A 13,752-nucleotide genomic window follows, 5' to 3' on the forward strand; every position below is an offset into this window, starting at 1 on the left:
TTATACTGATGAAATTAGAGATTATAGAGAGAATTTTCTGTCTAGAATCACTTTTGCTCAGTAGGAGAGCTGCGGGTAGATTACAGGCCGAGTATACATTCTACACAACTATAATTATTTTGGCGTTGCATTAAAAACTTTAGAAAATGTTTATCACTCCACTGGCTTACTCTGAAACACCAAAACTCTATTTTCTATAAACTTTTCCTCGAAATGTTATAATTCTGATTTGTAGTCCGTCTGCCATCGATACGAGTATGCGTGTGCTGGTTGGTCGAATTCAGTGGCAAATAGGGTTGAAGGCCGCAAAGCTATCAAGTAAGAGGAAATGTTTACGGGTTACAATGGCTAGAAACAAAAAAAACGGGCAACTTTATTAGTTAATATAGTTAGCCCGTTGTCCTTGTTTCTAGTAAGAAGTTTTATTAGAGGCTTTTTCGACTCACAAGGAGACCCTACGACTTTGGGGAAACGGATTTTGATGATCTTTGGTGTGGCGGTAGTACACCATGTGAGTGTACTATTTGTAAAATACTAAAGTGCAATACTCAAATATAATCGAGAAAAACGAACTTAAAGTTTTGTTAGCACTTTATATATAAATTATACGTGTTTTCATTCGAGCGTTCTGTGGCTGAGTGATAACGAGCCTAATTCGTACGCTTGAGTTCTCGGGTTCGATTCTCATGTATACTTTTTTTTTTTAATTCGTAAATACTTATAATGTATTTATTTATTTACTCGTTTATTTATTTATTATTACAGTAGACCCCCCTATAATGCGCAGATACGTTCCACGTTATAAGAATTTTACGTTGTAGGAATCCTTAAATACATGAGCCAATAACAGCCCGACACGTGTGAAGTTTACGGACTACGGCTGTTTGAAAGGTTTTCTTCCATAAAATTAACCGATTCTAGACTAATTCGACTCAACATTTCCAAAACACGTATAATTTTTTGGGAATAATCCGTATAAACTACGCTATAAACAAAAAATTGTAGGATTTCTTACCGAGTGTGCACCGTTCGACTACGGCGTTGCTCAAGCTTGTTTTCATCGCGGAACAGCGCACGAAACGGCGGCCGCGATTTCTGATAACGAATTTTTCGCAGAAAAATAACTTGACCTTTGGAGACATCATTAATATAAATAATTTTTATGGCCGTTGAATAAGAAATGTTTCTTTCACAAGAAATGTATAAAATTAGTGCTGTATTAGACTTACGGTACCTAATTTACATACTGTACAGACGATAATAAACTCAACTTACTAGCCTAAAATCTCCGTAGCGTGTTGCCAGGCGGCAGAAAGCATATATATAATTATAATAAAGTTACAATAAATTAAGTTAATATATAATTATATATACAGTACCTAATTTATATATAATTAATATATAATTATATGTACAGTACCTAATTTATATATAATTTATATATAATACTAAACAGACGATAGCAAACTCAATTTAGCCGCTCCGTAGCGTGGCGCAGGGTCGGAGGAAAGTAGTTCGGCTGCTCATCCACTATTGGTCCAGACTCTATCAATCTTGTCGCGAAACGACGTTATAGGAGGTACGTTATACGAAAGTTGCTACAATTTTTTCGCTACGTTATAGGAATTTCCATTATAGGAACCCACGTTATAGGGAGGTCGACTGTATTTATTTATTTAAATTTAATTTCTACTATTCCAAGTCTAATAGTTTTTTACTTTTGTTGACAATAACGGAGCGTTGTTGACACCTATCTGTCAACTTTCCCATCTAATTGTTATCACTAACGGTGACCGATCTAATTCTCACTTGGAGCGTTTTTTCTATCGGAGTTCTTTTTCACTCACTCTTTAACAGTTCGTTTCTGAATTTCGACACGAATAGACGTATTTGTTCAGTTAAATTTATTTTGAATAATTATTTTATAATTAAAAAAATGTCATAAAGAGAAGCAAGTTCTTCACGTTGTGACGAAAAAATGTTGATGATAACTCTTTATACAGTGATGTATCGAAGCAGCGGCTAAAAGATGGTGTAGTGTATTATGAGAGTTTACTTTTCGAAAATAATTTAATTGCAATAACATCTTCTGATACACTATCTGAAAATGCTATGCTGATAGACACAGAATTATACAATAATACATTGGATGTGTTGAATGAAAAAAATTTATAAATGTTGCAATTAAATTATTATATGATCGCTATTATTCGATTATCGATATTAATTATTAGATAATCGCTATTTTCGTCGTTTTTCAGCTTCAATTTAGCTCTAATTTACATGTTTATTGACGTTATTTAAACGAATAAGTGTTTTGATAGAAACATTTCGTGGTAAAATTGCACGCAAAACTAAAATACTTTCGGTTTAATTATTTCTCGCTATTATATAGAAGTAATGAATTTCCCCGGTAAATTTTTCGACTGGAAGCTATTGATAAGACATCTAGTCCAAGTAAAGTCAAATAAAAAAACGTTCTAACTACACGTTGATCATGTTGATCGGACTGAAAAGTTGGAAGAATACAGTATAAATATTTTCAGTATTTTTATATTTAAAAAAATGTTAACTAAAGATTGAGCTGGGTTTGTGAAACCCACTGTGATTCACTGAGGGCTATCTCTCTGTGGCCCACCTTTCCTTGTAAATACTTTAAGATTAATTGTCTGATATTTTTTTTATCAATCAAAACTGACTTAGTGTAATGATTATATAATCTTGTATTAAACTTTTAACTTATGTTTTCTTTTCAATTAGCGTTTCTTTGGAATGATAAGACAAGGAAGTGGAAGCAATTCTCATCCCACAACAGTGCAGTTCTTATACCTGTACAGACTGATGACTGTGTACAGTTTGGTTCGTCCTCCCAAACGAGCATCAGTTCAAACTGATCCCGGATCTATCCTTATTACTTTAAAAAATCTTCTTCATAGTCANCTATTATAAAAATGTTTTAAATGTGATTCAGAATATTAATTTAAGGTTATTTTAAAATTTATCGTTAAATAATATTTATTTTCCTGCATTTTTAAGTTTTCAAAGCAAATCCTGAAAATTAAATAATGATTTCTTTCCTTATTACAGTTCTACGATTGTCTTTACAATAATGCAGTATCACGTCACATAGTAAGATTTGTTTTTCTTAAGAATTAATAAAAATTTTATAAGCAAATTTTATATTAAAATTATTTTTATATTTTTAAATAGTGGATGTCTTGTAGAGAAAGAGGGCTTTTTCAATACTGTTTGAAAAAATATCAGCTCGAATCTTCAAGTGACGAAAACGAATAATGAATGAAATTTCAAATTGGAATTTTATAAAATGTAATTAATTGAGAAATAAATTGAATTCGATATTAAAATCTATTTAATTTCATTTGCTTTTTCTATTTTACAAGAAATTATTCAATGATATTCGTCGTCTTGTTATTTAATTGGATTTAATTCGGTATTAAGATGATCTTATAGCAATTAGAAGTCCATCAATAAACGAATGGATAAAACCACTAAACACTAGTAGTTGATTTCAAGTTTGCGTCTGATTAATGGGCTAACAGGGCGGATTTTACTGGGAAATAAAACTTTCAGCAGATTAGAACCAATCAGGTAAACTTAACTTAAATTTATTGGTGAGCTAAACAAAAATATTATTCATCTGAGAAAAGAATAAATGTACAGTGATTGAGATTGAAAGAAACGAGTGGATGGTTCCTCCCTCCTCTCGACGAACTGGACATAAAGGGGTGCACTGTGTTTATACAAATATACTAGAGAACAATATTGGCATCTAAAAACAAATGCGTTGTTGAATGTACCCGGTGAAAATTTTAAACTCCTCGGAAACAGCTGGACTACCATACCAGTTAATAATCTAAAGCTATATGTTGGAGCATCAGTAATGTTTATTTATGCGAAATATGGATCACCAAAGTTATGCAACGGGACGTGAATGATCTTTTGTCATTGTCCCGCAAGCCCGAGCATATATATATATTTTTTACGGTTTCGTTATTATAAATACTGAGGTCAATAAATGCACATTTTAGTTACTAAGACCATCGTTTTTATCATCCTCTTCCAATTCCACACTCCCTCAAAAACCCGAGCAAATTGGTATAAAATAATTAATTTTTATAAAAAGAAAAATTATTCTATTAAATGAAAATTGATTAAAAAAATTATACTTGATGAAAGTTTATTGTGAGACAGTGGTTCATAATATTCAAACCACTTCATGCACCAGATATAAATTACACCTTTTTTTTTTTAAATTGCATAATTATTCATTTATGAAGCTTATTATTTTAAATATTACCAGCAAATACTTCAAATTACCTGTTAGTTATATTGATGTAATTAAGTATAATTTTATATAATTTAATAAAAATAATTGATTTTTATCTTCTTTATTGAAATTTAGAGATTTTTTCCAAGTAATGAGAAATGCAGGAAGTTAACAAGCGATTACCGCTTTTCCTTTTCTGATAAAATTTAATTGGAAATATTAAAGATTAATGATTCTTATTACATGTAAAGATCGTCGAAAGATGAATCGTTTATTATTCTCTCTTCTTGTTCTATCCTTTTCGTTTGTTTCGGAAGGCGGAACGATTTCTTTACAGGTAAAAAGTTTCCATTATGGAACTTTAGCATTATGCGGTAAGTAAGCGTGTCTACTACGCAGATTCTTATATGTTTATAATATAAAATAATGGAATGAATATTTTAAATCTATTTTTACACAGTTTCTATTTTATTAAAAGTAGTTTTTAAGTAATTAAGTTCAAGTATAATTTAAATTCTAAGGAGTCATTCAACTATGACATCCGCACTGCAGGGAAGATTATTTCACAGCAAGTTATTGCTTATTTAAAAATAGGCAATAGGAAAAAAAACAACAAAACAAAACAGAAAATTTACCAATTAACCACAGAAGAAGAGTATGATGACATTGTAAAAATAACTACTAAAGATAATACGTTATTCGCTCTCTTACTTGATGGCTTGCCTCTACCGAGTCTTATGATGCATCGGTATATCTTTCAGAGGTATCTTTATCTGTAATTAATATCTGTAAAGGCCAAAATGTTGTCATTATTATTTCATATTAAAAGTTCTGTTAGAACGTTTAATATGAAAGGATAATGGCAACATTTTGATCATTCAGTACAGCGCTTCTACTAAAGTGTAATTTTTTTAAAATTTGTCTCGTCTTGACAGGAAACATGCAGATTCTTATATGTTAATTAATATAGCGCAGATTTGTTTTACAAAAATGCTTGATTTTAATGTTAGAGGTGGCAGATCGATCCTTACATCGACATGAGGAATGTCTAAAAATTGGTGACAGAATGTGACGAGGAGGGTTAGGTAATAAAACTGACTGAAATTGGTGACATTATATTTGAATGATCTTTATCCAGAACAATATCTATAGTCAGAGAAGAATTTAATAAGTTAATTAATGTAAATACAGTAAAACAAAAATACGCCGTTTAAATTATTTTTTAACAATATAAATTTTTATGAATATTTATTTCCTTGTTATTTTCGCGCACACTAGTTTCTAATGCAATATTATTCAAATTGAACAGATTGGGATAGATCACAACGAGACTAATTACTTTTCTTTTTACTCTTTCCGCCCTGTGGGTACTAAGAGCAAGCACACCTTTATGGGTTTGACCAGGTCCACAATGGGGCCTCCGGGTGGTGAGGGACGGGACCCAACATATTCGAACACCGGACCATCTGAAAAATTCCTGGAGCTTAATTTCATCCTTGCGGATCCAATTCAGGGTTTCCCACGCTGCCACCTTGATCGCTCGGCCTTTGATCCGTGTTGTCCTCCTTTTGAGTACCATTTTGTTTAATTTTACTTTATTATTTGTGAAATATTCCCGGCAGACGGCATTCCAATATTTTTTTTTCTTATTCTAAAGTTTTGTCCCGGGCTGGAGGAGTCGGTGTCTGAAAAAAATTTGACTGATGCTATATTTCATATTTAGAAGAAGTTAGACAGCTTTTAAGTGTAGAAAGTTTAAAATAATTTAATGAATATGACGTTAATTAATTAATTTAACAGAACAATTCGCCGTTATCTTCTCGCGAACTGATATCAATGTAACGGTAGTGTAGGTCGTATGATCCTTTTGGGCCAGAGATTGATAGAGCAGGGTTTCGAGTAGTGGGACACTTCATATGCGCCCGTAATCATAACTGTCCGTAATCAGGGATCGGGGTCGGTGACCATTCCCTCGTTGACCGGTGGTCTTTTGCTTTGTTCAGCGGAAGCATCTTGTCAGACGGGAAAAAGAGAGAAAGGTCGTCGCAATCGGAGTCTCTGCAGGTATTTTAGATAATTGGTTCCAGGCGTTTCTCAAGTAGTTGCGAATAACATGATCAAAAACGCGAACTTTTGTTGAAAAAAATAGAAACCATCTTTTTAAAAGAAGTACTCTAAAGGAACTACACAACAACGAACCTCGTGTCTTTGAGACACGGGCTTTTATCTATTCGGCCCTTCTGCCACCCATCTCGATTGATCATCTCGATTGATCTCGTACCTGTTTCCAGGAGTAATTCGAGACCAAGTCAGCCGCGGAAGAGATCGACTTTGACGTTTAATTCCACCCCGAATTCTGATCCCAACAGGAGATGTTGATCTTAAAACTTAACATTGTTTATATCCGTTTCTCTGTCGTTTAACTATAATGAAAATATTTTCTCTCTCTCAACAATTTCTTCTATTAAAAGTATTTAAAATCAAATTTTGGAGCGGGTTCGGAATCAGTCTTGACTTATGTTTCTGTTACAGGCCTATCTATGAGACCTCACAGATATACACAATCACAAATACATCATGAGCAAAATCCGTTACTACGTTTTTCCCCTTATTAATACATTTTTATCATAGCCCATTTATCAGAACAATAAAAGAGGTATTTCATTTTAAGTATGATTTTGTTTAAATACAAGTATTTTAACTTTTATTATTGTTAAAACTTTATCCATAAACTAATTGTGTATTTTACAAAAAAATCTTATAAATAGTATAAAATTAGTGTATAGAAATTATAAGATTTTCATACCGAAAATTTATTAGAGGAGACGTTCCATGTGCGGACAGTCCCACCAATGGACGATTTAAATTTCGTGACTTGTTAAGAGACTTTCCGAGTTTATTGTTAAATGGCATCCGTTGAATTCGCGGTATGAACTTCAGGAAGATGGAAGTGTATGAACATAAGAAGTAAGGAATAATAAACCAATTTCAGAGGTCTTGTTTAACTTTTTCGTGGAGACATTCGTAAGATTGTCAGTCAGCATGCTTGGCAGCATTTCAGTTGAGACTAACTTGTAAGTCGTGAAGAAATAAGTATTGGGCTGCGTTTAGGTCCCTGTTACGTTATTATCAAATTGCAAGTTTTTTTCGTTATTGCACTCCGTTTCCACATCCGAACAATACATACCATTTCAGTACAGGACGTGTCAGATATTGGAAATATGCCCATTAGTGGAACGGACTTTATGTTGTTATAGGTTTACATCAACATTGTACTGTACCTTTTGAAAAGTAATAATTAGTAAGAGCTGTATTTACATCCTTACCCCGTTCGACGATTTGCCGTTTTTGAAAATTTAAGTTTTGGGCTTTCGATACCTACGAAAAGCTTCAAAAGATGGTAATGAGCAGTGAGTATATAATTAAATTTGTTTTCTACAATCTCAATTTACAATAAATGATTGCAAACAAAAAAAAAATCCAGCAACGAGTTGCTTAACTTTCCTCGGCAACATTTGGTGGCACCACCTGTTTCATATTTTTATTTAAAAACTTTTTATATTTTTAACTATTATAAAATAGCAAAAATTTTTAGGGTAAGGATGGGTTTTATAAAAAATTGTAAATGCTAATAACGAGTAAAATCGTCATTAAGCTCGATCCTACTGAAGATACACACCACCCCCATTATCTCCCTGGACCTTTACTCAACAAAATTTAATAGCATCAATCTTCTAATAAATCTTCCTGCAAAATTTCAGAAATTTTCGACAAAAGGCACGGGAGTTATTAAGCTTCAAATAGGGTAAACAAAATCGTACCCCCCACACAGACTAATATCAATACATACAAAAAAAACCGAATTTTTTTGCGTTTCTGAACATTTCGCGGTCCCCTGAGTCCAAAAATGTAAAAATCTGGGGAGGGGAAGTGGTCATCTTTTGATCGATCGTCATACTTTCCTCTGTTATATATAACAGCCGGGAAAGTAAAAGTGTCCGGATGTGGAACGGTCTCGCCTATACTGTATATTAGAAAAGGAATTATGTTTGATACTTTAACAGTTATTAACTAATAGATGATATATTTATATTTTAAATTAACATCAATTTAATGTTTTTACAGATGCAAATCTATCAGATTATGCGAATGAATATATCTGGAAATGTGTCATGACTTACTTCGAAGTAATATATTTTTTTAATCTATTAAAGCAATCATTTTATTCATTTATCTAATGACTGTTAACTTTAATATAGTAAACAAATAATCCTCGGTTAATGTGTTTTCGCTTTAATTTGATTCATGTAATACACATTAATTATTTGGTAAACAGTTTCTGGGAAGATCACTAGACCTTACCTGAAATCGAGTATCCTAGCCCGATTCTCATGCTGTAATTTCTCAGCTTAACTCTTGTTATTTTTTGGTCAAGCATCTTTCTTTAAACAACCTTTATTTTCGTTTTCATTCGGAAGATTTCTCTATTGTAAATTCTCGAAATATTTGAACTAAGGATGTCTCCAGAATAACTTCAGAAATTTTTTCTAACAATCAAAAGAGGCCATCCGCAGAGGAAAAATCTTTATATAGTTGACCTCAATCGAGGAATTGATACCTAAGATAGCTGTCTGGAGTCTTTAGAGGCATTCAGTTATAATTTTAACTTCTTTTGCTATAACAATATATTTAACTTGGGTGAATTCGGCACTTACGAGTTGAAGTCAAATTACAAAAGTCAAGCGAATCTCAAATGTATACTGGATTCTAAGAATGCATTCAACCACTATGGGATCATCCATAAATTATGTAACGCTATTTTTATATTTTTCAACTATCGTGACGCTGTGGTACATATCCAACCGCCAAATAACAGAACGCATATTCTCGATCAATCTCCTTAACTGTAGCCCTACTAAGGAATAATACACAGTGCGGGGTATTGAACCTTACATTATTTTATTAATTACTTACAAATCAGTGACACAAACAGTACGGTTCGTAATACAATACTGTACCTCGGTAACAAAAACAAATCATTCTGTTACACAAGGGTCGAGGCCCTAACATTAAGTCATCACATGTAAACATCCCCACCCCTTATAACGTATCGTAACGATTGCCCGCATATTCACCCATATCTGCATGATGTAATTTATTGACAGCTCCTATTATGAACATTTTTATGGGATATCAATTTTTAATTAATACTCATAGTTTTACGAAATGTATCTATCTACTGCGTTAACCAAGGATTATCTACAATTTAAAATATTATAATTTACTTTTTATATTCTTAATATTATCTTAAGTTATTCATTTTTAAATTTATTTTATATGTCGCTTATAATTGTTATGTTTTCACCTCTATGAAAGCCTATAAATTATATGAAAAGCAAAGCACCATTTACAGCAGGGGTCGAAAACGTGGCGCTCGTGGCGCATTTCAGATCACCCTCTAGAACCATAGTCAAGCGAGCGCAAATATAAACTATATACTTGTAGTTTTATTTAATTTGATTTTGTGTTATTCTATATACAGTGTGTACTTTTAATTTTCATCTTTTAGTTATTACATACATGTATAATCTTTATTTTGTATAAATATACATACCGTATTTCAAAACATAATTATTTCATTTATTTATTACAACATTGATTTTTTTTTTCAAAAATTAAACTATGCCCCTTAGTAAAAATTGGTATTTTTAAAATTGCATCCTTAGTAACAGAAAGGTTTCCGACCCCTGATTTACAGTATTGTGCTTTTTGTTAATTTACCTCATTTTTTCTTGTTTTTTTGCGGGATACATACATATGTGAGGACCAGGATTTAAGAATGCTGAGATTCGAATATTTTTATTCATTTTCATCTACCGTTTTGTTTCAAAACCAAAACGATTTTATAAAAGTTAGGGTTAACTCAAAAAGAGAAAAATAACCGACAAATTTTCTCATAAAAATCGCTCATAAAACTCCGTAATCACGAAAATACTTCCTTGTAGAAGATGTTCTGTTGTGTCATAATTTTGTCACTTCGCCCACCATTGGTCAAAGGAGATCATCACCTGTGACGTACATGGGGAAATCTCGAGAAGAGAGCCCCACATAAAAGGCAAGTGCGATGACGACAGCGGGGGAAAGTTATTTTTCTATATTGTGTGTGTGTGTGTGGATTTTCCTGCCTCTCGTCGCCACCGTCTTCGATAGACTTTTCGATTCTGAACTTGATTACGAACACTGGGACTAACGAGAATTCGGATATCACCTAGACATCAACGTTTACAACTAGAGGTATTTATTCTACTCGCGATGATATGTAAGCTCTCTCTCGCGGTTGAGGTCGTGACTAATATATATTTTGTCCGCTATCCCAACCGAATTTTATGAATTATACGGATTGAAAATCCCGAGGAGAATCTGTATCCTCGGCTCCTTAATTAATTATCTATGTAAATATGTTCAACAATAAACGGGTATATTGTTAACGAAATTTGATTGGTGTGAGTTTCTTCCGGCATTATCACCTCCATACTGAACCCGAAGTCCTCAACGAGATCGCTCGTGATAATAGTCTCCTCAATTAAACGCGTATCTATCCGCTAAAAAAAATGATAGATTGGTGTCAGATCCTGAAAGGGAGAAAGAAGCTAACACATATATATTTCCGAAGACAATACATTTCTTATTTAGAGTTTACAAGCAATTTTTGCAAAAAGTTAGCGAAACGTCACAGAGTATAGCCTAACATACGTTAAATTAAATGCTAAACCAAGACGAATTTCGATAATTTAGTGTTACATATATTAGGTATTTTCTAGGAAAAGGAAACCGAGCTCCCTGGCTTAGTTTTTCTGTTTCAGCATTACACAAAAACATAAATATGGTAATATGCTTCTAACGTTCTGTCTACAGCAGTTTAAACCCCGCAGATACGGGGATGTCATTGTCCATGTACTGTACAGTACATCCATCCTACCTACTTCAGCAATCAGTTTAAAAGACGAACATGTGCAGCCACAGGACACACAACTTTTCAAAAGACGTGCGACTTTTAAAAAGTTCATTTTGTCAAAACATCGTGCATTTTAAATACCCTTCGTAAAGATCAAAATAAAAAGTTGTCGAAAAATGTAAATTGACAGCAAGGGCAAACTAGATTACATATAGTGCGCGATGAGCTTATAACCAGCAACCCACCCATAGACTTTACATAGCGAAATTTGATCCCGAATATCTCAGCCCATAGATCGAATTCCCAAAATTCTGGCTTCATATTTGCAAAAAGTCATGTTAATGGTGTTGCGGTTGCTTTCAACTTCAATCACAGACAAAACGCTTTCTGACTTATAAAGAGTTCCATACAATAAAACTACAAAGTAGAAAATAAAATAAATAAATAAATAAAATTTCAGAAATATTTTTTATTTACATAAATGTACAAAAATTTAAAAAATTTCATCAACTATCAGAGTATTCTTTGTATTATGCTGGCAAAAATAAAAGCGAGGGATGCTCATGAAAGCCAATATAAATTGATAGAAAGTGTAAGTCAAAATATTTCTAAATACGTGCTTTTATTTTTAGTTGCATAATACCAAAAATACTGAAAAATACTGTGAAAGCTGAAAAAATTTATTGTTTAATTTTAATGCATTTGTGTGAAGAAAAAACGTTTCTTTAAATATATATGTAAAGAAATATACAGTATTTCTTATTTCTCTAGATTTTAATATCATTGATTAAATGTAAATAAAATTATTTAAAATAAATAAAAATTAATTTCACTTTCCACACAGCCTTTACAACCTTTCTTCGAATGCATTGATACTGTGGGAGCAGCAACATTGAAAGACTACTTAACAAGGTTTTGTAATGCGAATGGACATTTACCAAGTGGGGTAATGTTGACATATTTCGATTTAATTTCAAATAATCAATTAAAATAAAAATATTCAATTTAATCTTAATTTAAATAAAAATTGATTTTCCTTTCTTTAAGCTGTGTTTTTATTTTTAATATCTGCTAAATTTCACAAAGAAGTGATAATTTAATACCATGATACATCCATATGTCAAGAGTGGGAGGTATTAAATCATCATTTCATTATGATATAAAACAGCCATCAAAATAGAATTGTTAAATCTTAGTTTAAAATCACGTAATGATTATTTATGCCTATGATAGTCAAAATCTATGCCTCCAGGGCCAAGATTGATATTTCAATATTTTAAGAGCTGCAAGTATATTTATAACGAAAAAGTAAGGGGATTCAATATCTATGTACACCTTATGACCATAATAAGCAATTAAAAACCAATTCTGTGGACATTTATTCATTCCCACAATTGTGGCACCTGTCGTTTCGCACCCTTGCTTTCTTTCTCAATTCATATTCGCTTAAGACAGATTAAAATTTTTATAACTGGCCGATTAGCGATAAAGACACTTGCGATTTTTCATGGAGAAATGCCTACTGATAGGACTTTCTATGGAAAATTGATCCTTATTTAGGTATTAGACACTGAAGAAAACCCGTAAAGTTCCCGTTGGATAGCTCGAACTCTCGACCAACTAATCAAAATTCAGTGGTTCTATCCACTGAGTCACAGGTGGACAAGTTGCAGACTCAAGAGCAAAGCGACCTAATTTCAGTGCTTATTTTGGTCTTTTGAAATCGCGTTGCACAAAAATTTGAATATCATTAGCAAATAATAATAATAATTTTGCAATTAATTTTTAAAATGTTTATATATTTTATTACACTTATTATTTTATAATTTTTATTTTAATACTAGATTATTAAATTAATATTAATTTTTTAAATTGTAGTTTTATTTCTGCATGATGAACAAATCTACAACACAACATATGGTAAAGATTATTTCTCGTAATTATTAATGGAATTTTACTTTGTTAATCATTTATTTAAATTTTTTTTTTTACGTAAAAGTGGAATAGTAATGCCGAGGTAGGCCTTTTTAAATATTGCTTGAAAAAATACCAACTTGAAGAAGAGGAGGAGGAAGAAGAAGACTGGTCAATTGATTGAGGAATGACATTTCAAATTGGCTTTATACAAAGTTTTGTAATCAATTGGAAAATAAAGTGATTTTAATATAAAGTTTTGTTTAATTTTTTATTTTAATTTTATTATTTTTAACCCCTTAAACAAGTACGCTTAATAAGATTTATCCGAACCATCTATTCATGAAAAAAGTTCCTTGAAAATTCCACAAAGGCTGCGCTCGAACCTCAGAGACCCGAGTTTTGCCCAGCAATCATCGTTGTTTCAAGTGACAAACAAATTTCGTTCTCTGCTAAGTTTGACTCTCCGTTCTACGTATATAAGTTCTTTCTCCATATTTATCAAGGATTCTGCCAGTTTAAAATAGAGATGCCAAGTGATGGGGGATGGAAAGGTGGAGTACTTTAACACCAGGGCCGGCCGGTGGACGGTGCG

The 13,752-nt window shown here is 32.2% G+C and overlaps 1 protein-coding gene across 1 annotated transcript; it reads left to right on the top strand.

Moving 5' to 3' along the window:
* Window positions 1-4,496: 4,496 nt before the first annotated feature.
* LOC111615512 lies at window positions 4,497-13,395 on the top strand. Its single transcript, XM_023356916.1, has 5 exons — window positions 4,497-4,662; window positions 8,414-8,475; window positions 12,088-12,189; window positions 13,122-13,163; window positions 13,243-13,395. The coding sequence occupies exons 1-5, from the start codon at window positions 4,518-4,520 to the stop codon at window positions 13,339-13,341; spliced, it is 450 nt and encodes a 149-aa protein (XP_023212684.1). The 5' UTR covers window positions 4,497-4,517; the 3' UTR covers window positions 13,342-13,395.
* Window positions 13,396-13,752: the final 357 nt, after the last annotated feature.

Source organism: Centruroides sculpturatus, unplaced genomic scaffold (genome assembly GCF_000671375.1).
Source record: "Centruroides sculpturatus isolate CEXI.00-Female unplaced genomic scaffold, Cexi_2.0 scaffold2310, whole genome shotgun sequence".
NCBI lineage: Eukaryota > Metazoa > Arthropoda > Arachnida > Scorpiones > Buthidae > Centruroides > Centruroides sculpturatus.

Bases quoted from the DNA above. Each gene is read 5' to 3' on its own strand.
- LOC111615512 (XM_023356916.1), top strand. From the start codon at position 4,518: ATGATTCTTATTACATGTAAAGATCGTCGAAAGATGAATCGTTTATTA. The intron at 4,663-8,413 runs GTAAGTAAGCGT...ATGTTTTTACAG, and splicing joins TGGAACTTTAGCATTATGCG to ATGCAAATCTATCAGATTAT. The intron at 12,190-13,121 runs GTAATGTTGACA...TTTAAATTGTAG, and splicing joins ATGGACATTTACCAAGTGGG to TTTTATTTCTGCATGATGAA.